The sequence below is a fragment of the Amia ocellicauda genome, chromosome 8 (assembly GCF_036373705.1).
Source record: "Amia ocellicauda isolate fAmiCal2 chromosome 8, fAmiCal2.hap1, whole genome shotgun sequence".
NCBI classification, from domain to species: domain Eukaryota; kingdom Metazoa; phylum Chordata; class Actinopteri; order Amiiformes; family Amiidae; genus Amia; species Amia ocellicauda.
In genome coordinates, this window is record NC_089857.1 from 21,347,777 (window position 1) to 21,373,444 (window position 25,668).

The 25,668-nt window shown below is 44.7% G+C and overlaps 3 protein-coding genes across 4 annotated transcripts; 1 reads left to right on the top strand and 2 right to left on the bottom strand.

Annotated features, from left to right (window-relative positions):
- The first annotated feature begins 293 nt into the window (after positions 1–293).
- Positions 294–9,359, top strand: naaladl1 (N-acetylated alpha-linked acidic dipeptidase like 1). Its single transcript, XM_066710670.1, has 19 exons — positions 294–553; positions 1,188–1,360; positions 1,912–2,033; positions 2,738–2,857; positions 3,075–3,267; positions 3,353–3,446; positions 3,683–3,784; positions 4,608–4,693; positions 5,178–5,297; positions 5,395–5,480; positions 5,784–5,847; positions 6,391–6,458; positions 6,847–6,938; positions 7,545–7,638; positions 8,012–8,093; positions 8,271–8,444; positions 8,540–8,627; positions 8,720–8,812; positions 9,020–9,359. The coding sequence occupies exons 1-19, from the start codon at positions 360–362 to the stop codon at positions 9,195–9,197; spliced, it is 2,223 nt and encodes a 740-aa protein (XP_066566767.1). The 5' UTR covers positions 294–359; the 3' UTR covers positions 9,198–9,359.
- A 529-nt stretch (positions 9,360–9,888) lies between these two features.
- pigo (phosphatidylinositol glycan anchor biosynthesis, class O) lies at positions 9,889–18,591 on the bottom strand. 2 transcript variants are annotated; one of them, XM_066710669.1, is made up of 11 exons: positions 18,241–18,591; positions 16,684–17,165; positions 16,387–16,530; positions 16,135–16,258; positions 15,723–15,876; positions 15,407–15,589; positions 13,559–15,176; positions 13,214–13,417; positions 12,889–13,079; positions 12,481–12,551; positions 9,889–12,075 (listed from the first exon to the last, which is right to left on the bottom strand). In XM_066710669.1, exons 2-11 carry the CDS (start codon positions 17,162–17,164, stop codon positions 11,946–11,948), a joined length of 3,300 nt encoding a protein of 1,099 aa, XP_066566766.1. In that variant the 5' UTR covers position 17,165; positions 18,241–18,591; the 3' UTR covers positions 9,889–11,945. The 2 variants fall into 2 exon arrangements, with proteins under 2 accessions (XP_066566766.1, XP_066566764.1); XM_066710667.1 differs by having other exon boundaries at positions 18,154–18,591.
- Positions 18,592–19,387: 796 nt separating this feature from the next.
- stoml2 (stomatin (EPB72)-like 2) lies at positions 19,388–23,612 on the bottom strand. The gene is made up of 10 exons (XM_066710671.1): positions 23,441–23,612; positions 22,774–22,926; positions 22,318–22,417; positions 22,144–22,202; positions 21,733–21,834; positions 21,388–21,522; positions 21,105–21,249; positions 20,920–20,999; positions 20,673–20,801; positions 19,388–20,565 (listed from the first exon to the last, which is right to left on the bottom strand). Exons 1-10 carry the CDS (start codon positions 23,480–23,482, stop codon positions 20,440–20,442), a joined length of 1,071 nt encoding a protein of 356 aa, XP_066566768.1. The 5' UTR covers positions 23,483–23,612; the 3' UTR covers positions 19,388–20,439.
- Positions 23,613–25,668: the final 2,056 nt, after the last annotated feature.

Consider the following 25,668-nt stretch of genomic DNA (forward strand, 5'->3'; position numbering starts at 1 on the left):
TCCCTTTGTGGCATGGAAACCACAGAGTTTCTCTCAAGCACCTGGTGCCACCCAGTCTTATCAAAGTCTATCCCATGCCAGGAATACCAGTCTTGCCACTCGTTTTACAGCCCAATAATATTAATTATATATTGGATATTGTATACATATAATCTAGATAAATATGGGGCAGCAGTGGGGAGTAGTGTTTAGGGCTCTAGCTGAGTTTTATTTTTTTAGAGATGGTTAATAAGTAACTGGTATATTACAAGGTAATGACCTTTTGTAAGAGCAGGATGGACCAATACATCTGACTAAAGTCTATCTGGTATTGCACACACATTTGAGTTCTGCTGAAGAGTCTCGAGTCCCAACTCCAAATGTGGAAGAAGATCCTACTTTGTGGGTTAGTGGGGGCTGCTGTTCTTACGGTGGGGCTCCTGATCGGGCACTATGGTATCACGAAGAGCTCATCTCCAGATTGGGTGGGTGCTGTGTCTCGGGATGTGGACGAGAGTATGATTGAGCAGTTCATCAAACAGGTGGATAACAAACAAATTGAGGAGAATCTGAGGTATGTAGGTGGACTTCCATGCGGTCTTCTCTCTCTGGCATGTATCAGTTTCAAGGATGCTCTGATTTTTGTTGGATGGATGTTCTAAATTGTTTCTACCAGTTTATAGATTATCTGTGGGTATATTGTTGTCAGCAGCTGAGATAAATATACTTATTTGGTTGACAATATTCCCTCTAAAAACATTAAAGCAACTACTTGTTTGTAATGACGCATCATGCAAGTGTGAGAGGAAATCCCAAGGCTGAACCCTGCAGAAGCTATCTAGTTGTTGTTATGCGTAGCTGTTTTTGTATAGTATGTAATGTTACAATATGTGTAAAGCCTGGATGGTGACAACTGAAATGCCATGTGAAGTAGATGCCTTTTTATTTTGACCGCCCATGTTAAGTCACAGCAGAAATGTAGATGGAAGATGGTTTTGTGTGTGTGTTTTCTTGGCTGCTTTGGCAACTGCTGAAGCTATTTTCTTCTTCTGAAGTGATTTCTTGAGCCATCGGGGGTGTACAGATCACTGACATGCTGTATGTGTTGTCTGAATGATGCCACTTGTGAAAACAGTTGCATTCATAACTGCACAGAAAACATAAGCGTGTTGCTAATTTTATTTTTGTATTCTTACCTTCGGTAATAGAGAGTTGACCAAAGTGCCACATATGGCCACGAGCCAGGGAGATGTGCAACTGGTCCAGTACATGCTGGACCGATGGAAGGACCCAAAGACAGGTCTTGACGATGCCTGGAAAGATACATATAAAGTGTACCTGTCATTCCCCGATGACAACACTCCAAACAATGTCACTGTAGGTAAGGATACGGGGTGGGGCCCTTTAAATAAATGTAGGGGACACAAACAGATTACATGTTTAGTATTGAATAAAACATACACGATTCATATATTCCCTGAGAATCCATATTATTATTGTATGTTTGTAATTCTGTATGTATATGAACAGTATTTATACTGCATTTACTTTTATTGGTAAATTTGTGATCCACTTATTTACCCTTCAATTAGGAGTGTCTGGTATACTTTCTAGATTGTAAATGGGTATCTCTCAGGTGTATCTCAGAATGCAGACACAAATTCAATAAAAACAAATGTGCAGGAATCCATGAAACAGGTTACTTCAGTAAAGCCTGTCAGACATTATCCCTTGGATCTGCCCATGGTCCGAAAGAAAAGTCATAGGTATAGGTATAGGTATAGGAAAAGAATTGCTTCCTCCATAACTTGGCATGCTCTGTTGAAGCCACTAACACGAACTAATGGTTCAGTTGAAAGCCTCAGAGAATTAAATTAGTAACAAGTTTCACATTTTGATATAGTTACAAACACGTTTTTATTGTCGTTGAAGTTTCTTCTACCAACTCCGTGCTGTTCACCTCAAGACTCAAAGAGAAAGATTACACTGAGGACCAGAGACACCCGGACATTGTCCAGCCCTATGCTGCCTACGCCCCTGCTGGAAACCCAAGGGTATGAGACTTTATTGTCATTGCTTTAGTCCCTTCCCACTTCTAATTGGATTATGTGAGACTTTTTTCATCCCCGAAAAAAGTAGATGGTGTTTCACAACGTTCTGAAATGCCTTTTTAAACTACATGAATAATACTTTGTTTCTGGAGGCATTTCAAACTTATTCAAATGATAGTTTCCTACTTTTGCCAAATGTATCAGAATGTCATGTATAATAAGAGTAACACACTCTCCTATCTTACTAATATGCCTTAATCAGACTACTGCATTAATTCTGTTTGAAGTCTTACTTGACCATGTTTGAAAGGCAGTTCATTCTGGCATTTTTTATTTTTATATTACTTTTCTGGTAAGGTTCATTTCTCCTACCCTAAAGGTACTCAAATGAGCTTTTCTTATAAACCTGTTAAACCCCCATGACTCTGAAGGGAAAGAACAGCATGTAAATGCTTTTGTACCTGCTGGTAATGATTTGCAATGAAGTACACTCTTATCATATCTAGCAATCATATATATGGCCAGCTTGGATTATCAAGGTTATTCTTTTAGTAGCTGTAAAAAAGTATAATGTTGGAAGGGTGAAAATTGTTTATTTTAATTTCCAATTGTCCATATGTTGTCATGCTCAATGGTGTGAGATAAAGGGGAGGCGAATGGGTACAATAGTAGGTCCTTATGCTTTGGTTGGGTTGTTTTTGTTTTAGGGAAAGCTTGTGTATGCCAACCAGGGCACGGTCAGTGATTATGAGTTCCTGAACGAAACGCTGAACCTGACTGGTACCATTGCTATTGTGAGATATGGAGGAGCAGGCAGAGGTAACAAGGTAATGTAGTTCCCGTATGATGAAAGATGAAGATGACTATTTTATTAAATGGCTAAAGCACACATATCCAATTTCAATTTCATATGAAAGAAATGGTAAGAGTACCATGGAGTGTGAAGCAAGATCATGCAACACAACAGTGCGTGCCTGTGTTTTATACATTGACAATTGTGTTGAAAGTGAAGACGTGACTTGCTGGCTTGCTTGTGCTGCTCAGGCAATAAACGGCGCCCCCTTTGGAGTGATTGGAGTGCTGGTGTACACCGATCCGAAGGACATTAATGATGGGAAGATGTCAGATGAGAACGAGACCTACCCCTACTCCTGGTACCTACCCCCATCTGGGGTGGAGCGAGGGGGTTTCGCTCAGGATTTTGGAGATCTGAGGACTCCATACCTGGCCGCTAAAGGTAGGCTTCCTCTATGACACACATGATTGACATTAGATCCATAGTTCTATTAAAACCCTGAAGGTGCATTTTCCTTCTTTTGCAGATCATACATACAGGATACCAGAAAGCGATATTAAAGGGCTCCCACCTATTCCCATGCAGCCTATTGGGTTTGAAGATGCATATACTTTGATCTGGTCAGTGGAATGACTACAAAACACCAAACCTCTCTCTTACACACTTAAAGTTGTAGAAACATACTGCAATCTAATGTTCTCTTGAGGCAAATCAGTCTCTATTTAGATCTATTTGAGTTATCCCCTGTCTCTCCATGTCTGTTGTATTGAAAGGTATTTGAAATAATGTAACATCTATCAAGATTCACTGAGCTCTGAGATTTTTCTAAGCTACTTGTTTCATTTGGCTGGTGCAGTGCACTGACTGGACCAGATCCACCACCAGATTGGAAAGGATCTTTCAACTGCAGCTACAAACTGGGCCCTGGATTTGATCTCAACTCTAAATTTCCCGACAGGTATGAAATATATGATTTGCCTACTATAATTCATAGATTCATTCAATTGATTATATTGGTGCAGTAGGTGGATATTTGTAGGGGTTTTGTTTAATATACAATTTAAAACTCACCAAAATCAGAGCTCTTGGTTTTTGGCTGCTTGCAATGCATGTCAGAATCCTGTGCTGAAGCTTTGTTTTCTTCCTTGAAAATGCAATAGTGTAAATGGATCACAGAAGGTATGTGCTGAAAGCCAGAACACACATCAGAATTGCAGCTGATGACTGGATGGTGTCGATTCTCAGTCCCACTTCTCTGAAACAGTGCAGTCAGCGTGAGAATTCTGAAGGACAGCTGGAAATCTAATCGTGGTGAAAAAACACCAAGTTACAAAATTGCTCAGTCATTGAAACCATTTATGATGTACTATTTTAAAACATAATTGAAATCTTTCATAACCACAAAGCAACAAGAGCACTCTGTTAGCTAAATTGGAAAGCCTCCAGATAAGAGGAACACCTGATAAGAACATATTATAATCCAAACTGCTAGGCCACAGCTATACAGATCACAAGCAAGGCAAACCCAGATAAGAGTGGGTGAATGATTTAAAGTCAGTAGGCTGATTCATTTGTGAAGGGTCTCCAAACTAATTTCATCCAATATATGTGATAACTATTTTTATATAAAAGAAAAACAAACTGCAGTATGATGATGGTAAAGATCTAGTAATGAAAATCATTGAGTAGTAAGGACGTATTAGGGCATAAATTATGAATTACAGTTAGTCTGATAGAGGCCAGTCTCTACTATAGATTTAATGGTGTCTGCGATCTTGCAGCGACGTACAAATGAACATTTACAACAAGTGTGTACTCAAGAACTCTGACAACGTGATGGGAGTGATTCGAGGCAGCGTGGAGCCAGGTGAGTACCATTTCTCTCTCATGCCTTCACCCACTCCCACTCACCATCAACCACCAAGCCTCTCTCTCCCCTTAACTCCCACTCAACCGAGCTGCCATGAACATAAGAACAAATTGTTCCCAAATTGTCAGCTTCAACCACATTGCTGGGGAGTTTGTTCCAGATTGTGACGACTCTCTGTGTGAAGAAATGTCTCCTGTTTTCTGTCTTGAATGTCTTTAAACCCAATTTCCATTGGTGTCCCCGGGTCCGTGTGTCCCTGCTGATCTGGAAAAGCTCCTCTGGTTTGATGTGGTCAATGCACATTGCACATTGCCGTATTGTATTGATCTTATTAAACAAAAATTTGAGGGGGCACAATATTCAAATTGTGGGGGAAGGTCCCTAAGGCCTGCCCATAGCGCCGGGCCTGAGTCTGGGGAACAGTTCGATCCAGACTAAAGTAGCAGAGGAGCCTGAAGCATGTGCTTTTTGTGTCCCTCAGACCGCTACATTCTCTATGGCAATCACAGAGACAGCTGGGTCCACGGGGCCATAGACCCCAGCAGCGGGACGGCCGTGATGCTGGAGATCACCAGGGTCCTGGGGAAGATGGTGAAAGAAGGTCAGCATTGAACTGTGCAGATAATGCCCCATTTCCCCCCGTTAACACCCAGGAGGAGGAAGTACAGTCTCTCACCACTGACATGTCTGTGTTGCAGGGAAGTGGAGGCCACGCAGGTCCATTATTTTCGGAAGCTGGGGGGCAGAGGAGTTTGGTCTGATCGGCTCCACCGAATACGCAGAGGTACCCGACAGCATTGAACTGCCAGTTCTGAGGATTGGTCAGAATCTTCTCTGAAACAGAGCCCACTAGAGGACATTATTTGCACTTTTAATGGGGATGGGTTACCAAATTACAGTATTTTAGTACATTAAAAAACCTTTCTGGAAGACTTTTATGTTTTAGACAAAAGCCCAGATATTGTAGGATGAATTAGGCCCAGTGAGCAGATAGTCACAGTGACTGACTACTGCGGTCATTTATAAAAGTGCTGATTTACAATGTCAGGACTCACCTCACTGCCAATGTTTTCTTCCCTGCTTACAGGAATATTACAGCAAACTGAGGGATCGCACAGTCGCCTACATAAATGTTGATATATCAGTATTTGGTAAGAAAAGCATACTCTATAATAAAAAACACTTTAAAAAGGGCTGCAATAGATCCATTAAACATGCACAATAGTAACAACAAAGAGCTTCCATATCTGATACTATAGCTATTTAAACCAAAGAGAAAAATATTTTTATCAAAAGTTACATTAACGATTAACAAATGACCTGTGTTTAAAAAATACCACCACCAGAGAGTAAACAAAGGGGAAAAATGTGTCTTAATCAAACCAAATGGCATCTTCCCCTAAACCTGTGCATTCAGCTCTAGACAACAGGTAGCCCTCTTCCTGTTTGTTACCAAGAACATTTGGGCCCAGTGATGAAGGAGCAGATGCATTATTCCCATGGTGATAGTTTACAGCTGAATTCCCAGGGTTTCCACAGGATTAAATTAGTAAATCAAAAAAATATTTTACTTCTGCTTTTGTGACATTACCATTTCAAATATACAAATCAAAGTCATATCATGCTTACCCTATAGACTGTGGGCCGCTTGTGTTCAGCCATGTCTCAGGATTCTCTGTCCTTGTATATTTCAGCCAATGCTACCCTGAGAGTCCAGGGCTCTCCTGCTGCCCAGAGTGTGGTGTTTACCGCTACCAAGCAGGTAAGGGCCTCCGTCCACAACAGGGCAGGCATCCCATCCCAAACACACATCTGCTTAGGACAGGCCTCTCCCAAACACCTGGGCCAATCCCCCCACTCTTTTATACTCCCTGATTTGTAATAGCCAGTTATTAGTGCCAATCCATTTCACTTTCTGAAGGAGGGGGGTAAAATTCCTGCTCGTTTCATTCATTTATCACCCATCAGGTTGCTGAGTACCATTCACGCAGGAAATTAATAAAGGAGTTTAAATAATTTTGACATTCATATGTATATGAAAAATAAACATACCAGGATTTTTAATCAGTGTTCCCATGTAACAGAGTCAATTTTAAATCCGCTGTGGTTACCTGACCCAGATGCCACTGTAAATGTGTTTGTATATCTAGGTGAAGACTCCTGGATCTCAGACTCTATCCGTGTATGACAACTGGATTCAATATTTCAACCGCAGCAGCCCTACTCATGGGACAATCCCCCTGTGGGTAACTTCACCTGTACATACCTCTGACTGCCACCTGTGCACTGCTAAAATCTGTTTTAAAATGCAATGTATTAAGGTAGAAATATTGAGTCCCATCACCACAGCAAGCCTTGCTTCACAATTACAACAGGACCAATCAACCCACCCCCTACATTTGACTGGCTCACAATTGGCACCTCCTGCAGGTCAAAACCTGCCCCCTGGGGTGATTGATTAAAAATAGTTCGTTTGCCAAATTAAATTGATAGATAATTCCACAAACAGCAAAATAAATGACCGAATTGACGAATTTAATAATTAATCATGAATGATTATTTATACATTTATGAATTGACAAATCAATTTAAGAATTAGAGATTTAATATTGACCCATATAACGCATAGAATGCATTAACCTCAATGGCAGAGTCGAAAACTTTGTAAGAATTTCTACTGGAGGAGATCTCTGGGGACTAATCATGTAATTGCGCCAATAATCAAACACTCCAGCTAAATTATTTCTAGATTTTTGTCATCTCTACCTACCTTACCCATGTTAAGTATATTGGTTGGTTGATTAAATTCGCTGTGGCCGATCTTGATCCACTGTTTTGTTTCTCTCAGTCTGGGCTATATGACTGGGGCTGGAAGTGACTATGCTGCTTTTATCCACTTCCTGGGCATCACTTCAATGGATATCGCATACACATATGACAGGGTAAGAGACTTTGCTCAGGGGACGGCCGCCGAATGTTTGTGCTTTAACCTTGTGTAATGGTTCCATCACTGTTGCTTAGTTGTCTCCATTAGATGTGAAAGCTGTGCTGGTTTGTTTTCAGACACTTCAGGTGCTGCCTTTCTCCCCAGCCGGTTCTTACAACAACAACATTTCCCTCTGAGTATTTCATTAGGTACCTAAAACTTGGCACTGATGTCCTCTAAACTCAATTTAGAGCAAATCCAATCTTGAATGTGGAATCCCAGGACAATCCTTTAATTCAAGCCTGTGCCTAGTCCAGTCAGTTTTAGGGAAAATGCAAATACAGACAAGATATTCTTACATTGAGTCTATCTGCCATTTCCCCTTGCAGAGCAAAACAAAGGCTCGCATCTACCCGGCTTATCACACGGCCTACGACACCTTTGACTACGCCGCCAGATACATAGACCCAGGTAAGCAACTTGCCTTGAGCCCCAGCCTGCCTTTAAGCAAGACAGTCATGATAGAGCAGAAGGGATACATACCCGTCTAGCAAGATAGGAAATATAAACCCACTGGTGATTAAAGTGAGTGGGATCCTTGGAAATCTTATAGTGGAGAGTGACAGGCCTGTGACTGTTCCTGGGCAGGGTTCACTAGTCACCAGACTGTGGCGCGAACGGCGGGCAACGTGCTGCTGCGCCTGGCCGACAGCCTGCTCATCCCCTTCAAAGCCAGCGACTATGCCGAGACCCTGGAGCAGTTCTCAAAGACTGCCTTGGATACTTACAATGTCATACTGACTGGGAAAAACATCGATATGGGTGAGTATAGGAGCAGACTGACTGACTGACTGACTGACTGACACACAGGCCCGGTCTAGTTGCTGGTGTTGATGTTCTCCACACGTGTTTCCCAGTGCCTTTAATGAATGCCATGGCAAAGTTCAAATCAGCCGCTTCTAACCTGGAAAAACTCATCAGGGACTCCGACCTGACCCTGGAGACGTGAGTATGGCTTCCCCACTGCCTCTGTATTTCCACCAGCGCAGGTCTGTGTGATCAGTAACAACAACAAAATGTCCTTTCTGTTCTCTCAGGCCTCTGAAGGTGCGCAGGATCAATGACCAGCTCATGTTTATGGAGAGGGCATTTATCGATCCTCTGGCCTTCCCTGACAAACAGCACTTCAGGTCAGACATCGCAATCGCGCCTTTCCCATTTATTTTCGGACTCTATTCTTGTAGGATGTAATGAAAAGCTTCCTTTAAAACAAACAAATGCATTAACTAATCCAACAATAACATAAAACTGGTCCAAAAGACGCACGTAGAAGCATACTTAAGATCAATATAAAGCAGTTCTTTACATGGAGATGTGGTGTGTGCTGTTGTTGGCAGGCATGTGATCTGGGCCTCCAAGTCATCCCGTGTGCCCACCTTCCCTGGGCTGGCCGACGCCTTCGACCAGGCCCAGAAGAGTGACTCCGCCCAAGACTGGCAGCAAGTCCACAGACACCTGTCCATAATCATCCAGGCCATAGAGGGCGCTGCACACGCCCTAGAAGAGGTGATTTAGAGAGAGCGTCATCATCCACACAGGGTCTTCCTGGTGCTGCTTGGCAGGCAAGTTTCAAAGGAAACCACTCCACACTACAATATTACTCCCTCACCAGAAAATGTCTCTTCTTGCACTTTTCACTTTTTGGGGGATTTTAATAAAGAAAGGCAGTAAATACTATTGGTTTCCTTTGAAAACATGAATTTTGTCTTTCAAAATTAACCTGTTTGAACCTGAATAGCACACTTATTACAGTTGCTGAAGCTGAACACCTCCCAGTTGACTCCACCCCATCGGTCCTCAGGCAGTCTCGTTCCCTGTGAAACTCTGTGAATGGCACTTCCTGGAATGGCTGGAGTAGATCCCAGGCTTTAGGACTCATCCTGCTATCCCAGACTGTATGAGGGCTGCCCCACTGGCTCATTAAGACTGGGAAATACATTAGAACATAAGAACGTTTACAAACGAGAGGAGGCCATGCTACCCATCGTGCTCGTTTGGTGGGCAATCTTAGAGACACAGAGTACCACACCGGGTTCCCCTTTAATGATCTGGCCTCACTCCCATTTATATGCACTCACCCTACCTGTATCATATTGAACACGGTCATAATCCTAACTGAAAAACACTTGGCTGCTGTACAATCCCCTCGAGGAATACAAAATATACTGAATATTAATTAGAATACAAAGAACAATCCAAACAAATAAAAAATATCAAAGAAATGTTTTTATTGAATCACCCACCTCCCAGTTTATAAGATTAAAAATCTTTAATTGACATTAACAATATTAATCAGGAAAATATATTAAAAAAAACACCCCAGCACTTTTGGTCTAATTATATCCTCTTCACATTAAATACTTTCATGGTGTCTCGCATCTACTGGCCTAGACTGACCGTTTAATACAGACCCCAGGAGCAGGACTTCTTCAGCTACACTGGCCAAAAAACTGATCAACTGAGAAAACGGATTTCTTTTTCAGACTCCCGAATTAATGACATCGTAGCCTCGTGCACAGAGAGACAGAAAAAAAAAATGTGTCACAGTTTAGGGTTTTCTATTGCACAGTTATCAGAAAGCTAAGTAACACTTTGCTTCGTTCCAAAAGCTACAACGTATTTTTCAGTATATTGGCTTACTTTAGCCACACTTGTGAGATATGCTCTGCTCTGTATTGCTTAGCTTGTAATGTACATTTTGTTAAAGATTTGGCCTTACGCACTCCAATTCATCAAGCTTCCATCCCAGAGATCCTCACTGGGGATTGCGTCTTCGTGCGTCAATCCAAACACAACGGTACATCGGAACATCTCGGAACATCTGGCGCAGTCATATAGTATTTATGAGCCTCGGATAAGATTTACTGCCAGTGTATTAATTTGGTCATTAAACAATTGATTTTTACATGCAGAGGGAGAGGGGGAAACAAATAGGGTTTTGGGAAATTACAATGTCCCCCCTCCATTATGTATAACTTAACAGATTGTGTGTGACTAGTCCCCAGGTGTGATGCACTAAAAACTAGATGGAAACATGCCCACTAATAACTAAGACATGAGGAGTAATTCTGCATCATATATTGCCACAGTCCAGTTCCTAGGCTGAAGAACACACTGGTTTCGAAGGTATGCGAGCAGAATTCCACCCTGAGTACTGGAATTATGTAAAATTACATTAAATAATCATTTTTAACAGGCAAGAAAAAGTTTAAAATCTTAAAAACTCAAACAGACAACTGAGGTATGTCATTTAAAAGACTGTAGTAAATTTAGAAGGCTGATTTCTAGATTGGGAATATTTAAAGACCCTGTTCCCTTTATACTTATGTATTTGAACACTGTAGCAAGACTTGTAAGCACAGATGTCCTCAGAGAACCCAAACAAGGTCCCAGTGTGTCAACGTGAACATAAGCACAAACTCTTTCCTAACAGTCGTCGGCTTCGAAATGTAGGCAAATGAGGTGTAAAGCCAACAGTAAAGCCCTGTTGTGCTTGAACTCACTTGCCAACACCGGTAATTAAAACACCCAGTTTGTGGTGCAGTCTTAAACTGATTCCTAGCTAAGTGTTAGTAATTGTTAATCGCATGCTTTTTTACATGGTGAGAAAATGCAGAATTCATGGGGAAACTCAAAATGAAAGTTCAGTCAGAAAGAATGCAAATCGACATCGCGAGCCCAGGTGACAGGACTGACCGCACAACCTTCTGTACTCCTTTAGCACCGCTTGTTTATACTTGCTTCTTTTATGTCCTGTTATTTTGGCCAGCATTTAAGACCCGCATTCAAATGCCTCATTACACTTAAATCTCTAAAGCCGTGTGTTAATGCTGAAGTTAGAAGCTTGTTAAGGTCCAAGTACAGTAGTGAGAATAAGGAGCAGAACACATAGGACAATCCCCCGGACCTGGGGTGTACTCTGATCTGAACGTCAAGGGTCCCGGCGTTACTGGATATTAAAAAGATTCTGTGTTCTCAAGATCTCCAGGAAGCATTTTTTTCCTCCATTCCATCAATGAGTTAAAAAGGCACCAATTTGTAAACCTCCTTAAGACGCTCACTGACCAATAGTCTGCTGTACGTGTCTATAGCCGTGAGTCAGTGTCAACGATCTTCAGGTACCTCAGGAATTGATTTATTCAACAGCACTTCTGTGTCCGAGAGCTGCAAATTGCAGACCGCTCCCACATCAGTCCGTCCGTCTGCAAGTCTCTCCCTCTGCACTTCTCGGCCTCTAGCTCTCCCACTCCGGTCCGGTCGGGGTTACCTTGAGTGCTCAGGGAGCAGCCGTTTAAACCAGCTGCTGACGGCCTTGTCCACTCGCAACACCAGCGCCAGGCCCAGCAGGACAAACACACTGGTCATCAGGAACCCAAAGGCCTCAAACATGAACCTGCAGACAGGTGAGGGGAAATGAACAGAATTGCCGGTGAAATACTGCAGGAGACTGAACTACAGCACAGACAGGGCTGCACTACAAGACTTTTTGTTTTGTTAGTTTGTTCAATTCTAGTCTAATGCTTGGAATAGGTCACAAGTCCCCGTTCTGAATCCGTTGCGCATTTTAGCTGGTGGCTTACAAGATATTATGTATACATATAGGAAAAACATATTGCTTATATTGTGTAAAAGCATATGCATCATACACATAAGCCTGGTCAGTCTACGTGGTGATGGTCTTTGCTGTAATAACTGCCTTGAACTTTCCTGCTGGCAAAGGGGATGACAAATTGAGGGGAAAAACACTGAGGCATTCTGGGTAGTGACTCAGCGTTAACACATTCAATCAGAAACTTACTTGGGTGCAAAGACCTTCCAGACCATTAGATGTCTCCTGAGAATAGCAGCTGCACATACAGAGGCCAGAAGCTGTGAGGAGAAGAGAGAAGAGTATTTATTAACGGTTTGTTTTTAACAGGACTATTCTGTATTTACTACTCATCTTCCTGACACTTCACTTGAAAGTCCCACTCCAGTGCATCAAACAATTTTCACTCTGTGGGCTTCATTATCCAAAGTTTGTAACAGTTTTACTGATGACTAAGGGCAGAACATATGTTAACTAGTGTGTCTATAACATATTCAAGGTACAAGTGGTATTTTGGTAAAGGAATATACACCATGCCTTTTTTGGTAAACCATTCAACAGTAGACACAGACAGGCTGCGGACAGCTTGCAGGCCATGTGGGAGGACAAGAAGCTCACCTGGGCTCCGTGAACGAGGAGATATCTCACTCCCAGCTGCAGTAGAGCAGCGGAGAATCTGTCGGGGCTCTCTCTCAGCCTCATCTCCATCACGGCATCCTCATCCTCCTCGCTGTCCCCAGCCATGCGTCCCCTCCGCCCGGCCTGCGGCTCGCACACCAGGGGCCAGAAGAGCAGCAACGGACAGCTCACTGTAGCAACAGACACCCAAAACAACTCACGAACTCCATCAAAGCACAGGCCAACCCAGGGAGACTGGAACAAATCAGTGGTAAACTGCAGAAGCACCTGGGGGTGTTTGACAAAAGCAAGTAAACAAACCCACCTGCAAAGAGGATGTGTGCGGAGAAGGTGTTGGCGGACACCAGCAGGCCGGGCAGCAGAGTGCCGGAGTCACTGTGGTTGAAGCCCACGAAGGCTGAGTTCCACTGGATGGAGGGGAAGGTGGGCAGGTGACCGGTGGAGTGGAAGAACTGAGTCGCAGCCAGGGCCCACATCAGCACTGGAGTCCAGGGCACCATGAAGGAGTCTGCAGAGGGAGAGACAGGACAAGGGAGTCTGAAACACAGATACACAAACACCATGACAAACACACACAATATCCTCACACCAACTAAACCAAAGAAAACCCATCCCAGCACAGAGAGCAGAGACAGAGGGAACCCGTTACCTGCGAATCCCCTGGCGCTGGAGAGCGTCGTGGCAGCAGAGTGCATGTGCAAGATGGCTCCCGCCTCCAGGAGCAGCAGCAAGAAGGACAGCATCATCCCCTCTGGGTGCAGCATGGCCAGACCCAGGCCCAACAGCACCGACACCAGGAACAGCGGGGCAGAGTACACCGTGCCCAGCCCGTAGGCCTCCACCGCCGGTCGCCTGTCCTCCTCCTGCCCTGCGATGGCCGCCTCCTCCTCCAGGGACTTGCGCATGCGCTGGTAGATCTGCGGGATGAGGTGGTGCAGCTCGGCCTGGGGGCTCACGCTCGTGCTGGCCCTGTACCTGGGGGGCACCAGGCTGCTGGCTGAAGCCTGTCTGGTCTTCAAGAACACGGTCAGGGGGTTTAGACACACCACCGCCACCCCGGCCCCCAGCAGAGCGTAGACGGCCCTGGGGAGGACCAGCAGGGACAGGCGGATGACATCCTGGAGATTGCGGAAGCTCTCCTCTGGGGTGGAGCTGACGGCCCAGTACAGCCCCACGCAGATGGCGGCCAGGGGCAGCAACCAGCGCGCCGTGAACACAGCCGGGCTGGGGCAGTTCAGGTTGCCGTAGTGCCGAAGCCAGCTGCGCACCAGGTAGACCCAGGCCACCAGGGAGGCCACGGACAGCAGGTAGCGCAAGTTACGCAGCTGGCTGTCCTGCTCTCTGGAAAGCGGGGCGAGGAACGGCGAGGGCTCGCAGTTACCCTGCTCCTCTCGGCAGCCGTGGAAGGACAGCGAGAAGTAGAGGGACGCCACCAGCAGGGCCACACAGCCCAGCAGAGTCAGGGTCTCTCTGCGGACTGAGGAGGGCGAGGCCGAAGGGGAGGGCTGTGGGGCCAGGAAGAGGGGGCTGGGCTTTTGGGCGTCGGTTCCCAGAGGCAGGAGCTGGCCGTCCCAGTTGAGTCGGAGAGGGACGTAGATGCCCAGGGTGCACAGAAGGAAAGTGGCCACCTGGCCCTCGGCCACCACATAGCTGTCAGAGAAGAGGGAGGCGCAGCGCAGGAAGAGAACGCACAGAGGGGCCGACAAGTCAGGCAGCCCCAGCGGGCGACATCGAGGGCCTGCTTTGGACTTCTTGGGTTTTTCCATCTTGTTCATGCCATAGGCCTTCCAGAAAAACGCCAACTGGGAGACCAGGGCTGCCCCACAAAGTACCCACAGCAGCTCCACCCGGCTCCAGAAGAGCAGCTGCCATACAGTGAGTGAGCCGCCCGCTGCCGTGCCCAGCACCGCAGGGGTCCACAGTGGATTCCGGCCTCCCTGAGCCAGAGTCCCTGCCAGCTCTGAGATGGCATAGCACAGCAAGCAGGTGGCCAGAAGGACAGCCACGCCGGCCGCCATCTTCAGAGGGTGGAAGCGAGCCCAGGAAGTGCGGCACGTCTCCCTCACATTGCTCAGATAGCGCTGCAGGGACAGCACCACCTCCTGCATCCCAGGGGGCGGCTCTGTGTGGCCGGGGGCAGAGGGAGGGTTCCCCAGCAGGGCGTGGTATTCCTGTGATACGCGGAGGAATTCACCACGCAGCTGGGCCAGACTTTCGGGGGGGAGGTCCTTGGCAGCTTGGGAGTAAGTTTCCAGGAAACGATTAACCTGCAAAGACACGCAGACTGATTTAACATGGACAGAGAGGGATAGAGAAGAGGCATTCTTCATACAACTTGTTTTATTTACTCTATAATTCTGATGACAGCACATTTATTGTTGCTTTAAGAACAAACAAGCAGTTGAGCACCCTCTTGTGGAGAACAGTTGCTTTGAGGGCACTTACAGAAGACATTTCTGCTCAGTGAGGAGTTCAGGATGGAGGAGGGGAGTTATACCTGTTTGGCGTTGATCCAGAGTGCCTGTGCTTGGCTCAGCTGGTGAGTTGAGCCCCCTGCTGGTGGGGCCTGGGGGAACAGAGGGGCGATCACCTGACCAATGTTGCTGTAGGGGATGGGGATGCCCAGGAGCAGCGCCAGCGTGGGAACCAGGTCCGTCTGAGGGACCACCTCTGGCTCAGCCTGAATAATAACAGGACAGGGAGGGAAACATCAAACAGGAGACGAATACTTTGGAGCCCTCCCTTGTCGCTTCCATCAGATGACTGTCAGGATTGTGGTTTAATAACGGTGGATGTATAAGTCTATTAGAGACCTGAGTAGGAGAGAAGAGCTGGCTAGGGCTGTAGAGGAAGAGAGCGGCATCCGTCTCCTTCTCACTCTCACCCCCGTGGTCCCCTGTGTCCGTCATCCCGTGGTCTCCCATCACCACAAGCAGCGTGTCGTTCTGCAGCCGCCCAATCACAGCTCTGACACCCAAAGCCACAAGAAAGAAAGACATGAAGATCCAACAGCAAGCGTCCTCAAAAGCTCCTTTGTGTTTAAGTTGTCTCATCGATGTCTTCAAGCACACAAATTAGACCAACAGTGATTAAAAGATGTTGGTGAAGGTGCGCCGAAGTTGAAATACTCAATATCGAACAAAAGCAAATGGTGCTGTACAAGACATCGCTATACCACGGTGCCATAATCTGAATAAACTGAAACATGAGTGAGGTGTTCCTGACCTGATGACCTGGTCCATCTGGGTCAGTTTCTCAGCCATAGCAGGGTGGTCCGGCCCATAGCGATGCCCACAGTGATCCACACCTAGGAAGTGAGCAATCAGGACGTCCCAGTCATTGCCCTCCACTGGAGAGAGAAAATGAGAGAGCAATAGTGAAATAGCAAGTGTGAGAGAGTGAGTGTGAAAGTGTGAGACCAATATACTGGAGGGGCTATATATAGTGTCTTAGTGTCAGTGTGCATGCCATACTGACTGGTAGGGTAGAGATGCCGCAGGATGCCGTTGTCCACTGTGTGCAGGTCCTTGACGTTGAAGGAGGGGAACGGCAGGGAGCGGTGGAAGCGTTTGGGGAAGAGATTCTCCCAGGTGTCATCGCCCATGAACACCACGCGCTTCCCTGGACAAACAAAAGGACAGATAGCGCCATTACAGACAGAGCCACTGGAGACCTAGAATAAAGGCCTTCTGAAACCTGTTCCAAACTTTACACACTGGAGGTCCTCAAGCATGCAAGGGTGCTTGTGACAGCTGATGTGACTCCCCCACTCACCATTTTGATCCAGCTGGTGGATGAGGTTATCTTCCAAGATGGCGCTGGAGGCAAAATTGTTGCCCACGTCCACAAAGGTGGGCAGAGAGCCCGTGGTGAAGCCCTTAATCCTCTGCATGGTAGTGGTGGGGGGATCGGCCCTGAAGAGGGACAACCGGGCATGGGCCGGCCGAGACGCTGCCAGCTCGCTCAGCACCCCTAGCTTGTTCTGGAAGGGGCGCGGCACCGGGTTGGTGTGGTCGTACTGTGCGAACTCGAACTTCAGCGCATCTATGATCAGGACCACCGCTCGCCGGAACCTGGGCTCACCGGGGCAAAACCCCCCCTCCGGCCCTTCGCCCTGGAGCAGCACGTCAGCACAGGAGCTGCTGCGGTTCACCTCCACCCTCACCAGCAGGAAGCCGCCCAGGAACAGGCCGATGCCCACGTAGAACAGCACACACACCCACAGCAGCAGGGCCAGGATGCCCATTCTCTTCATTCTTGAGAAAAAACAGCAAAGGGTGACTTTTCTTTTATTTAATTCTTATTTTAATGAGAAAAATGGGGGAAGGGCCAAGGAGCATTCTGGTGGGGTTATGTTAAAAGCATGAGCAACATAGGTAATGAAGTTTAAATAAAACACAAACACATACATATTAAAATTATTAAGTCACCCTTCGTATATATACAGCTCTGGAAAAAATTAACAGACCACTCCAAGTTCAGAAATCAATGTTAAGTGGTCTCAATTTTTTCCAGAGCTGTATATGTATATGTAAATATATGCATGGAGTGAAACCTGCAGTACTGTTGTGGTAAACAACACAAACAACAACAAACAAGATGTTGGGCAATTTTGCCTTTATTATTATTATTATTATTATTATTATTGCAGCTCCTTTTCTGGCAGATCTGGACAAAGAACCGGTCCAGCAATTAACCATTATTTTTGCCCTTGAATGAGGTCTCTCAGTTTTATCATTTTTCATGCACTGAAGTTTCCATAATTCAAATAGATACTGTGTAGCAGTAATAATAATAATCGTCTTAATCTCTAGTAAATCAACAGCATAATTTGCATTTCTGAATATTTCTGAATGTGCATGTAGCAGAGTATTGGACATGTGCATCGCATCTAAGCACAACCTGTCAATCACGGCTAAACAGTGAGATATAACATTTAATATATAAACTTCGGAGTCAGCACTACTTAAGACTGTAAGACTCCAGGTGAAGCCCACGTTTGTGCAGCTGCAGGGTATCTCAATTAACAAAGAAAACACTGACTGGTATTGTACTGACGAAAATGATGACATGATCAGTCTAGAAGCAAATCCTAGTCAGAGCCCAACTGGAACTGTACTTAAAAAGACATGCGTTTCGTTACGGACAATAGATCTATACAACTCATACATACGAGACTATTCCATCTATGTGAAATATACATATTTGTTTTGGTTGTAAGTGTAAATACAGAATAGATCATACTTGCTCGTCCTGCTGCAGGGATTGCTCCTTGTCCCTCCTCTGTACTTGCGCCGATCTTAAGTGCTGCCCAAACTGCGGTAAACTGACCTTGCAGGTGTGTCCCTCCTGCGCCCGGCTCAGGGTCACTCCGCAGCCCCACACCCTGCGCTGGGAGGCAGAGACAGGTGACCAGGTAGCGCCGCGTTACCTCCCCCTCTCCGCTTCATAAGGGTTCATTATCTCCACACACTGAGAAAGCGTGTACCGGCGCAGGCTTCCACTCAGGAAGTGCCCGGGTGCAGCAGAGAAACACCGGCACAGAGCGCATGTGCGAGGCTCACAACAGAGCCTCACACGCACGCCGCCCCCTAGCGGTGTGGAGGGGTAATGACACGCAAACCCAGGGGAATCATGTCAGATCACTCTACATTCAAATTTGGTTATAGACACATATGAGAATGCAGTGTCCTTGCACTACATCTCAGCATGACTAATTTCAAACGCATGACATCGATCGATTGATTTGTGACTCTATTTGCATTTGAAACAACACCAGAAGAACAATTCACCTGCAAGGTTTATAATAATAAAAAACAACGCATTCACACATCTTCTCAGTACATGGCAGTACAGTAATTCAGCCTCAGAAATATAAGAAACCTTCTTTGTAAAGACTTCCATAACAGCCCTGTACAAAGCTGTAGGTCAGAGGGGCAAAATAGTCCTCTTCACACATATAGTTAAATACATATAGCAACACCTCCAACCAATCCAACCTCCAGTCCAAGTACAACCACCTCCTACATTTTAGAGTTTCATTAGTTTATAGTTCAATATCACTCAATTAAGAATCTATTTTTGGAAAAAACTAATAAATCCTGAACTTGAATGGGACCCAGTAACACTCCGGATTAATGATGTAACCAACATGTAATAATGTTTTGCTTTACAGTAAGAATAATGCACACACATGCTACATGTTCAAATAAAAAGACACAATAAGGTTTTATTCACAAGTAGATTTTAAAATAAAAGGCTTGCTATATGATCAAAACCTTTTATTATGAATTGGTTCCCTCCAACTGACACACTGGAATTGAAGTAATTGAATGAAGTCTGAGAGGAAATGCAGACACTAATCCTCAAAGTTTGGATTGGATGCCAGTATCATATTCTTTAAAGATGTGAATTCCTACAGTGAAGTAATGATAACTAACTCTCCCAAGTTATTTTTAAGCAGTTATGGACGAGGTGGGAAATCAAGAAGAATCATTTATTTTTGAAAATCGGAGAGCAGAAGCTTATTTTTATTCCATCTTTCCACTCCTGTAGCTCAGTCTGTAGCACATCACAGTCCAGGGATGAGGCACGATGCAAGGAACCGTTCTACTGATATCACTCAGTAGCGACAACCATCAGCTGCACTTCAGGACAGAGACACATTTGCCTTTTTTGAGAGCATTCACCGCAAGACACCTTATTTCGCAAATAAGTATGTGTATTTGAAAATACATGCAGAAATATAAGCAATAAGATTATTACAGGGCTTGGTGGCAGCTGAAAAATGTACCCTATTATTAGGAACATCACTTCCAAAATAGTTACTGTCAGTGAACCAACAAATCAACGATTCCAAAAACAATGAATGAAGGAAAAATAACTGAAAAGCATTTCCATCACTAACATCAGATGATTCTGAAAGTCTAGATATCTTGGTATACACTGTCCATTATGCTCCAACTGTAATGTGCGACAGAAACCGCCCCAGCAAAAATGCTTTTTAAAAGAGTACTGAAGACTTAAAAGCTAGGAGATGTAAGCCAATCATTACAGAGAATATGTAGTGTTGGGCAGCTCTAATAATACAGCACTGTGCAATCAGGTGAGCACATTATCGATCATATCTAATCCCCAGGTTACCTCCGCTCCTTCAGCTCTAAGTCTCGGGCAGCACGGCCTACAGCATTCGAATTAGCAGGAACACTGACAGAGTATCATACGTGGAGATGTTATGAATGAAAACACACAAAGTTAACGAACACAAAGATACTCCTTTAAATTTAAACTGCTGCCATGTTGGGATTGAGATGTCCTGAAGATAGGACAAGCAATTCTCTCCGCGATTACCACCAAATGAAAAACAAAAGACACATCGAGAAAAGAAAAGAAAAGAAAAGAAAAGAAAAGAAAAGAAAAGAAACAGGTGGCGTATCTGGGGCTGTGTGTCCATTTTCTCTTCAACAGTCTTTGACAGGAGAGGTGTAGTCTTCAGGCTGGTAGTTCTGTTGCCCTGGCCAGCTGGGTTGTCTACTGGGAAGAAAGTGGCTCACTCCGGCCTCTCTCCTCCATAGCCAGCGTCTGAGGAGACTCCGTGTCTTTGCTCTCTGCAGGGGGTTTGGACTGCTGGGCCAACGTACTGTATATAGTCATGGCCTGGAATTGAAAGGGAACGTTATCCAACACGCCTGCCGAACTCGGCGCGTTAGAGATACTGGATGGGACAGACTGGATTGGCACCGGGTGCAGAGACGGACCCTCACCTGTGTGACCATGCTGCTGATATCTCCAGTCTGGGAGGGGAGGAGGATGGTGTTGGACTCCTTGGCCAGGTTGGAGAACGCGGACACGTATTGCTCTGCTATCGTCAGAGAGGCAGCGGCATTTCCATTCTGTCGAAAAACACAAGACAGTGCACACCTTTACAGCACTGGTCAGCCGAAGTCTTTACAGCACCGCTAATCCCTTACAGTCCAACGTTGACAGTATTCCTGACCCCTGTGTTCATACCTGTTGAGCCAGAGCGTCGGACAAAAGACGGATGGCTTTGGCTTTGGCTTCTGCTTTGGCTAAAACTGCATTGGCTTCACCTGTAATGCAAAAGAAAGCCACCGTCAAGTGCTGAACAAAAGCACCACTATAACGAGAACTGTAATTGGTCTATTATATGTACTAAAAGTGCGCTTGCAGGTTACCAGATGCTTTGTTGATCTGCTCGGCCTTCTGTCCCTCAGACGCCAGGATCTGGGACTGCTTGCTGCCCTCGGCTATGTTGATGGCCGCCTCCCTTGCCCCCTCGGACTCCAGTACGGTCGCTCGCTTTCTCCTCTCAGCCTCCACCTGTGGGCACGGCGGGAAAATGCTAAGGTGGAGGGACATATGAAATCCTTGCCTGCTGCTCTGAAGGACTTCCCCCTGCCTTTCCCCCATAGTGGCTAGATTGTAAGCCAGGCCCTAGGCCCCCCAGGCCTCACCCACCTGCATCTGCATGGACTCTTTCACTCGGGGCGGGACGTGAATGTCCTTGATCTCATACCGGAGGCATCGGATCCCCCACTCGTCTGCTGCCTGGTTTATGGAGTGCACGATGTTGGAATTGAGGGACTCCCTTTCCTGTGAGTATCAGAGACACCAGCTTGAGATCAGATCAACGGCATCAGCAAAGGAGGTTTAGTTATGAAAGGTTTACATGTTTGCCAGCTCTTATCTCATGTCTCTTCAAAGCTCTGTACAAAAGCTGCACAGCCAAAACATACAGGAGGCTAGATCTGTTCTGCTCCCTGAGATACCCAATTATTTTTCCTTGAGTCCTGCTTCCCTTACCCGGAAAACTTTATCAAGGGTCAGCTTCCCCAACTCGGAGCGCATGGTGGTCTGAGCCAGCTGAGTGACAGCGTACTCGGGGTCCTCTACACCATAGCTGGCCTGATGAAAGAAGGAACTCAATTGGTCAAGAATAAAAACACCTCTCAAGGCAATCAGAAGCTTTAAAACAATGTCATTTCAAGGAAAACAAGAAAAACAAGAAAAACAAAACCTCAGCTTAGTCTTGATGCACAGATGTTTAATTCTGCCAGGAACTTATTAACGTAGAAGCTCATTCTAATATGATTTTCTTTCTTTAGATCTAAGGAACAGCGTTTTATGACTCATGGGACACTGGCTGGGAAACACTACACTAGACAACTTTATAATATGGAACAGTAATGGATTTGTACTATGGCACGTACTTACCTTAAAAGGGTCCATTATTCTAAGATATAGCACCCCATCGATCTGCAGAGTCACGTTATCTGAGAGGATAGAGATGTATGTCAGTCAATCGAAAAATACACAAACAGCAGACAGTCAACATAAGTATAATCCGTCAATACGGAACGCACTAATAACAGCAGACGTCAGACTTACCGAGAGATACAGCAGACTGCTCCGGTACGTCAATTACAATCTCCTTCAGGCTCTGGACATATCGAATTCTGTCTAGTACTGGGATAAGAATGTTTAAACCCTAAAAAAGGCAATGTGATACAAATGTTTTTATTGTGACACAGTTCAGCACTGAAGATAATTACATGAATTCATTTCAGAAGACCACGTTAGAATTTTGCGAAAATGCAGGGAGATAAAAGTCTCTAATTACACCCCAGTTTGATCAATTTGAGATCTTATGACTCCCGAGCTTTGAATGATTATATAATCCAAAGAAAACAGGATTTCTGGATAACTCAAGCTTGGTTACTTTGAGTTAATGAAAAAATAAACAACGCTCAATATATTTATTTTCTGCTTCACCAGCTGGTTCAAGTTTTCCTTTATTTAGTCTCCCAGAAATATATGCAGGGGACAAAACGAGGAGATCCTCACCGGCTCCAGGATGCGGTGGAACTTGCCCATCCTCTCCACCACCCAGGCCTCCTGCTGGGGCACGAAGAGCACCACCGTGTTCATGGGCATCTTGGACACCCATCGCTGCTGGGCGGGGACCACCCACTGCAGGGGCACCCCTCGCCTGGGCTGCTGCTCTCGCAAAGACACCAAGGGCAGATTTCATACCAACATACCAGGCACAATCTTAATTAGCATTTACATTTCATAAGGCTCCCCCTTGTGCAGCTATGCCTTTGTTACATTCAAATACATGTTCTTCAGTACTGAACATGGAACATTTGTGATGATAATAATAATGTAATGGATGGTGTTTTCATGTCTTGGTACTGATATATGAATACACTACCAACACAATCATAGTCTTCGGGTTTCAAAAGCAACCGATGCAACCTCCCCGGCTGCCATGCAATATACTGTAGTGTGCCACTGGTAAAACAATCTAAATATTATTAAATTACTATTATTATCAACAATGATACATACACTGATTTATTTCAATTCAAATGTTACATAGCAGAATGAAACTACCCTTCCCGAAGTGCTAGATCCTGCTTCAGCTACCGTATGTGACACATGTGAGTCCAGCCCCATGCTAATCATAATCAGTAAATCTTTCAATAAACGCGGCGTGCTGCTTTATTACCTTTAAAAGGGCTCCTCCAGCCCGGCACACCGTCCTGAACATCTTTTGTTATATAGATCGTTTTTAATGCAGACAAAATAATCACGGACACCTTTTTCAAACTTGACCCCCGGCTGACAGCAGGAAGCACCCGAGTTACAGCACCGAGAAAGTACCATAGATATAAAAATCAAGAGGAGAGCGGCGCTTAAACCGGCCCGCAGGAAACACACGACGCCACACACTGGGTTCCCAGCAAGATCTGTGTCCAGCAGTCAACATACATAATCACATGTATGTTTGAGATAAGCTAAATATTTAAATACCCTCATATGTATTTGAAATGTGTTTCATACTTAATATCACTTTAATGTGTAACTTGACATTCAGATTGTAATCATTGTTTTTTCAGAAACAATGCAAATGGTAGGCCTAATGCCATTATAAATATAACAAATGTAATATAAAACGTTTCAGCAAGGTTTCGTTAATTATTACTATGACTAATCTGTGGTATAAACTGCCACACAAACACACAGAAGCCCAAAAAGATGTATAGGGTAGCCTACTTCTGTATCAGGTTTTATTTGTACTGTAAACTGTAATGAGTTTATTTAAGTGCTATACTTATATTTTCTTGTAAACGAGAAGGATATATCACATTGTGTATTCAGATCTCATTGAGGCTCAGCATGACTTGGGCCCCAGCTTCACACCCCGCGTGCTTCAGGGACTTTCCTTCAACTTCCTGTAAGATGTTTCATTATAGTGGGTTCTCACAGATTTGATGTTAACTTTGAGGATGTTTGGTAACTGATTTCTAATTGCTGTAAGTGTTTGCATCCTAAAAAGTTGATTTACCATCAATGGTTATGATGTAGTTACGTGATAGTTAAAAATATATCAAGGCTTCCGGGGGCCCATTGCACATTGCCCCTCTGGCCAGCTGGTGTCTCCCTTACAAGTGCTTACTATGGTTCTTAATAGTGCCAAGTCATTTTCAGATCATATTGACAGGAGCCCAGCTGAGTGTTTATGCTGATTTACTGATCAGCTCACTTTTTCTTGTCTTTATTTGAGAAAAGCCTCTAACAATAAATCCCTTCCACCCACCTTGCAGATGTCAGCCCTATGCCTTAGTGTGCTAATGCCTACAATATCTCACTCGAGCAACAGTGAGTCAGATTTGGTGTTGTTTAAAACATCCTTCAATTAGATCAAATACTCTATCAAAAGTTTGTATTGTTGAGCAAATTGTAAAGGTTTAAATATCTTATTTCTCTTGCTTATATTAAAGGTGTGCTTGGTACTGCACATATCTTCTGGGTTTCTAAAGAATTTTTTTTCACTTTTATAGCATTCCACAGTCATTCATTCATTCATTCATGTCTGAAAGTAATATTCTTTGGGTATAAACCAAAAGCTGCATCTGTATTATACCAATGTCTTGCACATTATTTAATATCATACTGTTCTGCAAAGATCCAATTTAAATGCAGTTGTACATTAAGGAGTTTCAAAATGAAATCTATACGGTAATCATATACAGGTATATGACGTCATTACAAGGAAGCTCATTCCCTGCAAGATCATCTTCCTGCCACCTGTTGTCATTCTCATTTTAAACACCGGGAGGTGCTGGAGAGTTCTCAAGCCGCCCAGAAACATCTGATGGGATGTATAAAAAGACGATGCCTTGCTTCAGGAAGACGAAGCCCAGCAGCTGCAACACGGAGTGAATAATCAGGAGCCAGGACTGAGAGGTGTCAAGGGTACGAATCTCTGGTGAGGGTTCTTGCATTACAGTTCCACCTAATTTTGCAGCAGGAAATTCCTTGTGTAAAACCATTTCCTTCTCCCAAACACAAAGCAAAATCAAGAATCAAAGGAAAGAATACATGGTCTATCACAGGGCCTCAAAACTGAACATCTGGAGGGCTACAGTTTTCTTCCACTCAAGCTCTCAGTTAGAGAGTATCTAACTGCTTAAAGCCGGTAAAAAAAACAATAAAAAACTCCAAGTAAACGTAAACATGTCAATATTCTCTTTGGTGGAAATCAAACACTGCTTTGTTTCAGCTTTATTAGATTAAATAGATTAGATGGATACAAAAAATGGTTTTCATTTGGCTGTTCAGATGTCTTGGCTGCAGGGGACTCGGAGATAAACAAAGATGGACAGGCTGATTAAGTCAATTCCCAGCATCTAAACCACCCAGCTGGAATCACCATAAAGAAAGGCCGAAGCA

What these genes read in the sequence shown, in the direction of transcription:
- naaladl1 (XM_066710670.1), top strand. Translation starts at nt 360, where the DNA reads ATGTGGAAGAAGATCCTACTTTGTGGGTTAGTGGGGGCTGCTGTTCTT. An exon ending in TGTTTACCGCTACCAAGCAG is followed by an intron (nt 6,459 to 6,846) that starts GTAAGGGCCTCC and finishes TTGTATATCTAG; the next exon opens with GTGAAGACTCCTGGATCTCA. An exon ending in TCCGACCTGACCCTGGAGAC is followed by an intron (nt 8,628 to 8,719) that starts GTGAGTATGGCT and finishes CTGTTCTCTCAG; the next exon opens with GCCTCTGAAGGTGCGCAGGA.
- pigo (XM_066710669.1), bottom strand. Translation starts at nt 17,164, where the DNA reads ATGAAGAGAATGGGCATCCTGGCCCTGCTGCTGTGGGTGTGTGTGCTG. An exon ending in CAGATGGACCAGGTCATCAG is followed by an intron (nt 15,877 to 16,134) that starts GTCAGGAACACC and finishes TTTGGGTGTCAG; the next exon opens with AGCTGTGATTGGGCGGCTGC. An exon ending in AGCTCTTCTCTCCTACTCAG is followed by an intron (nt 15,590 to 15,722) that starts GTCTCTAATAGA and finishes GTTATTATTCAG; the next exon opens with GCTGAGCCAGAGGTGGTCCC.
- stoml2 (XM_066710671.1), bottom strand. Translation starts at nt 23,482, where the DNA reads ATGTTCAGGACGGTGTGCCGGGCTGGAGGAGCCCTTTTAAAG. An exon ending in TCCACCGCATCCTGGAGCCG is followed by an intron (nt 22,418 to 22,773) that starts GTGAGGATCTCC and finishes TGCCTTTTTTAG; the next exon opens with GGTTTAAACATTCTTATCCC. An exon ending in GCAGATCAACAAAGCATCTG is followed by an intron (nt 21,000 to 21,104) that starts GTAACCTGCAAG and finishes TTTGCATTACAG; the next exon opens with GTGAAGCCAATGCAGTTTTA.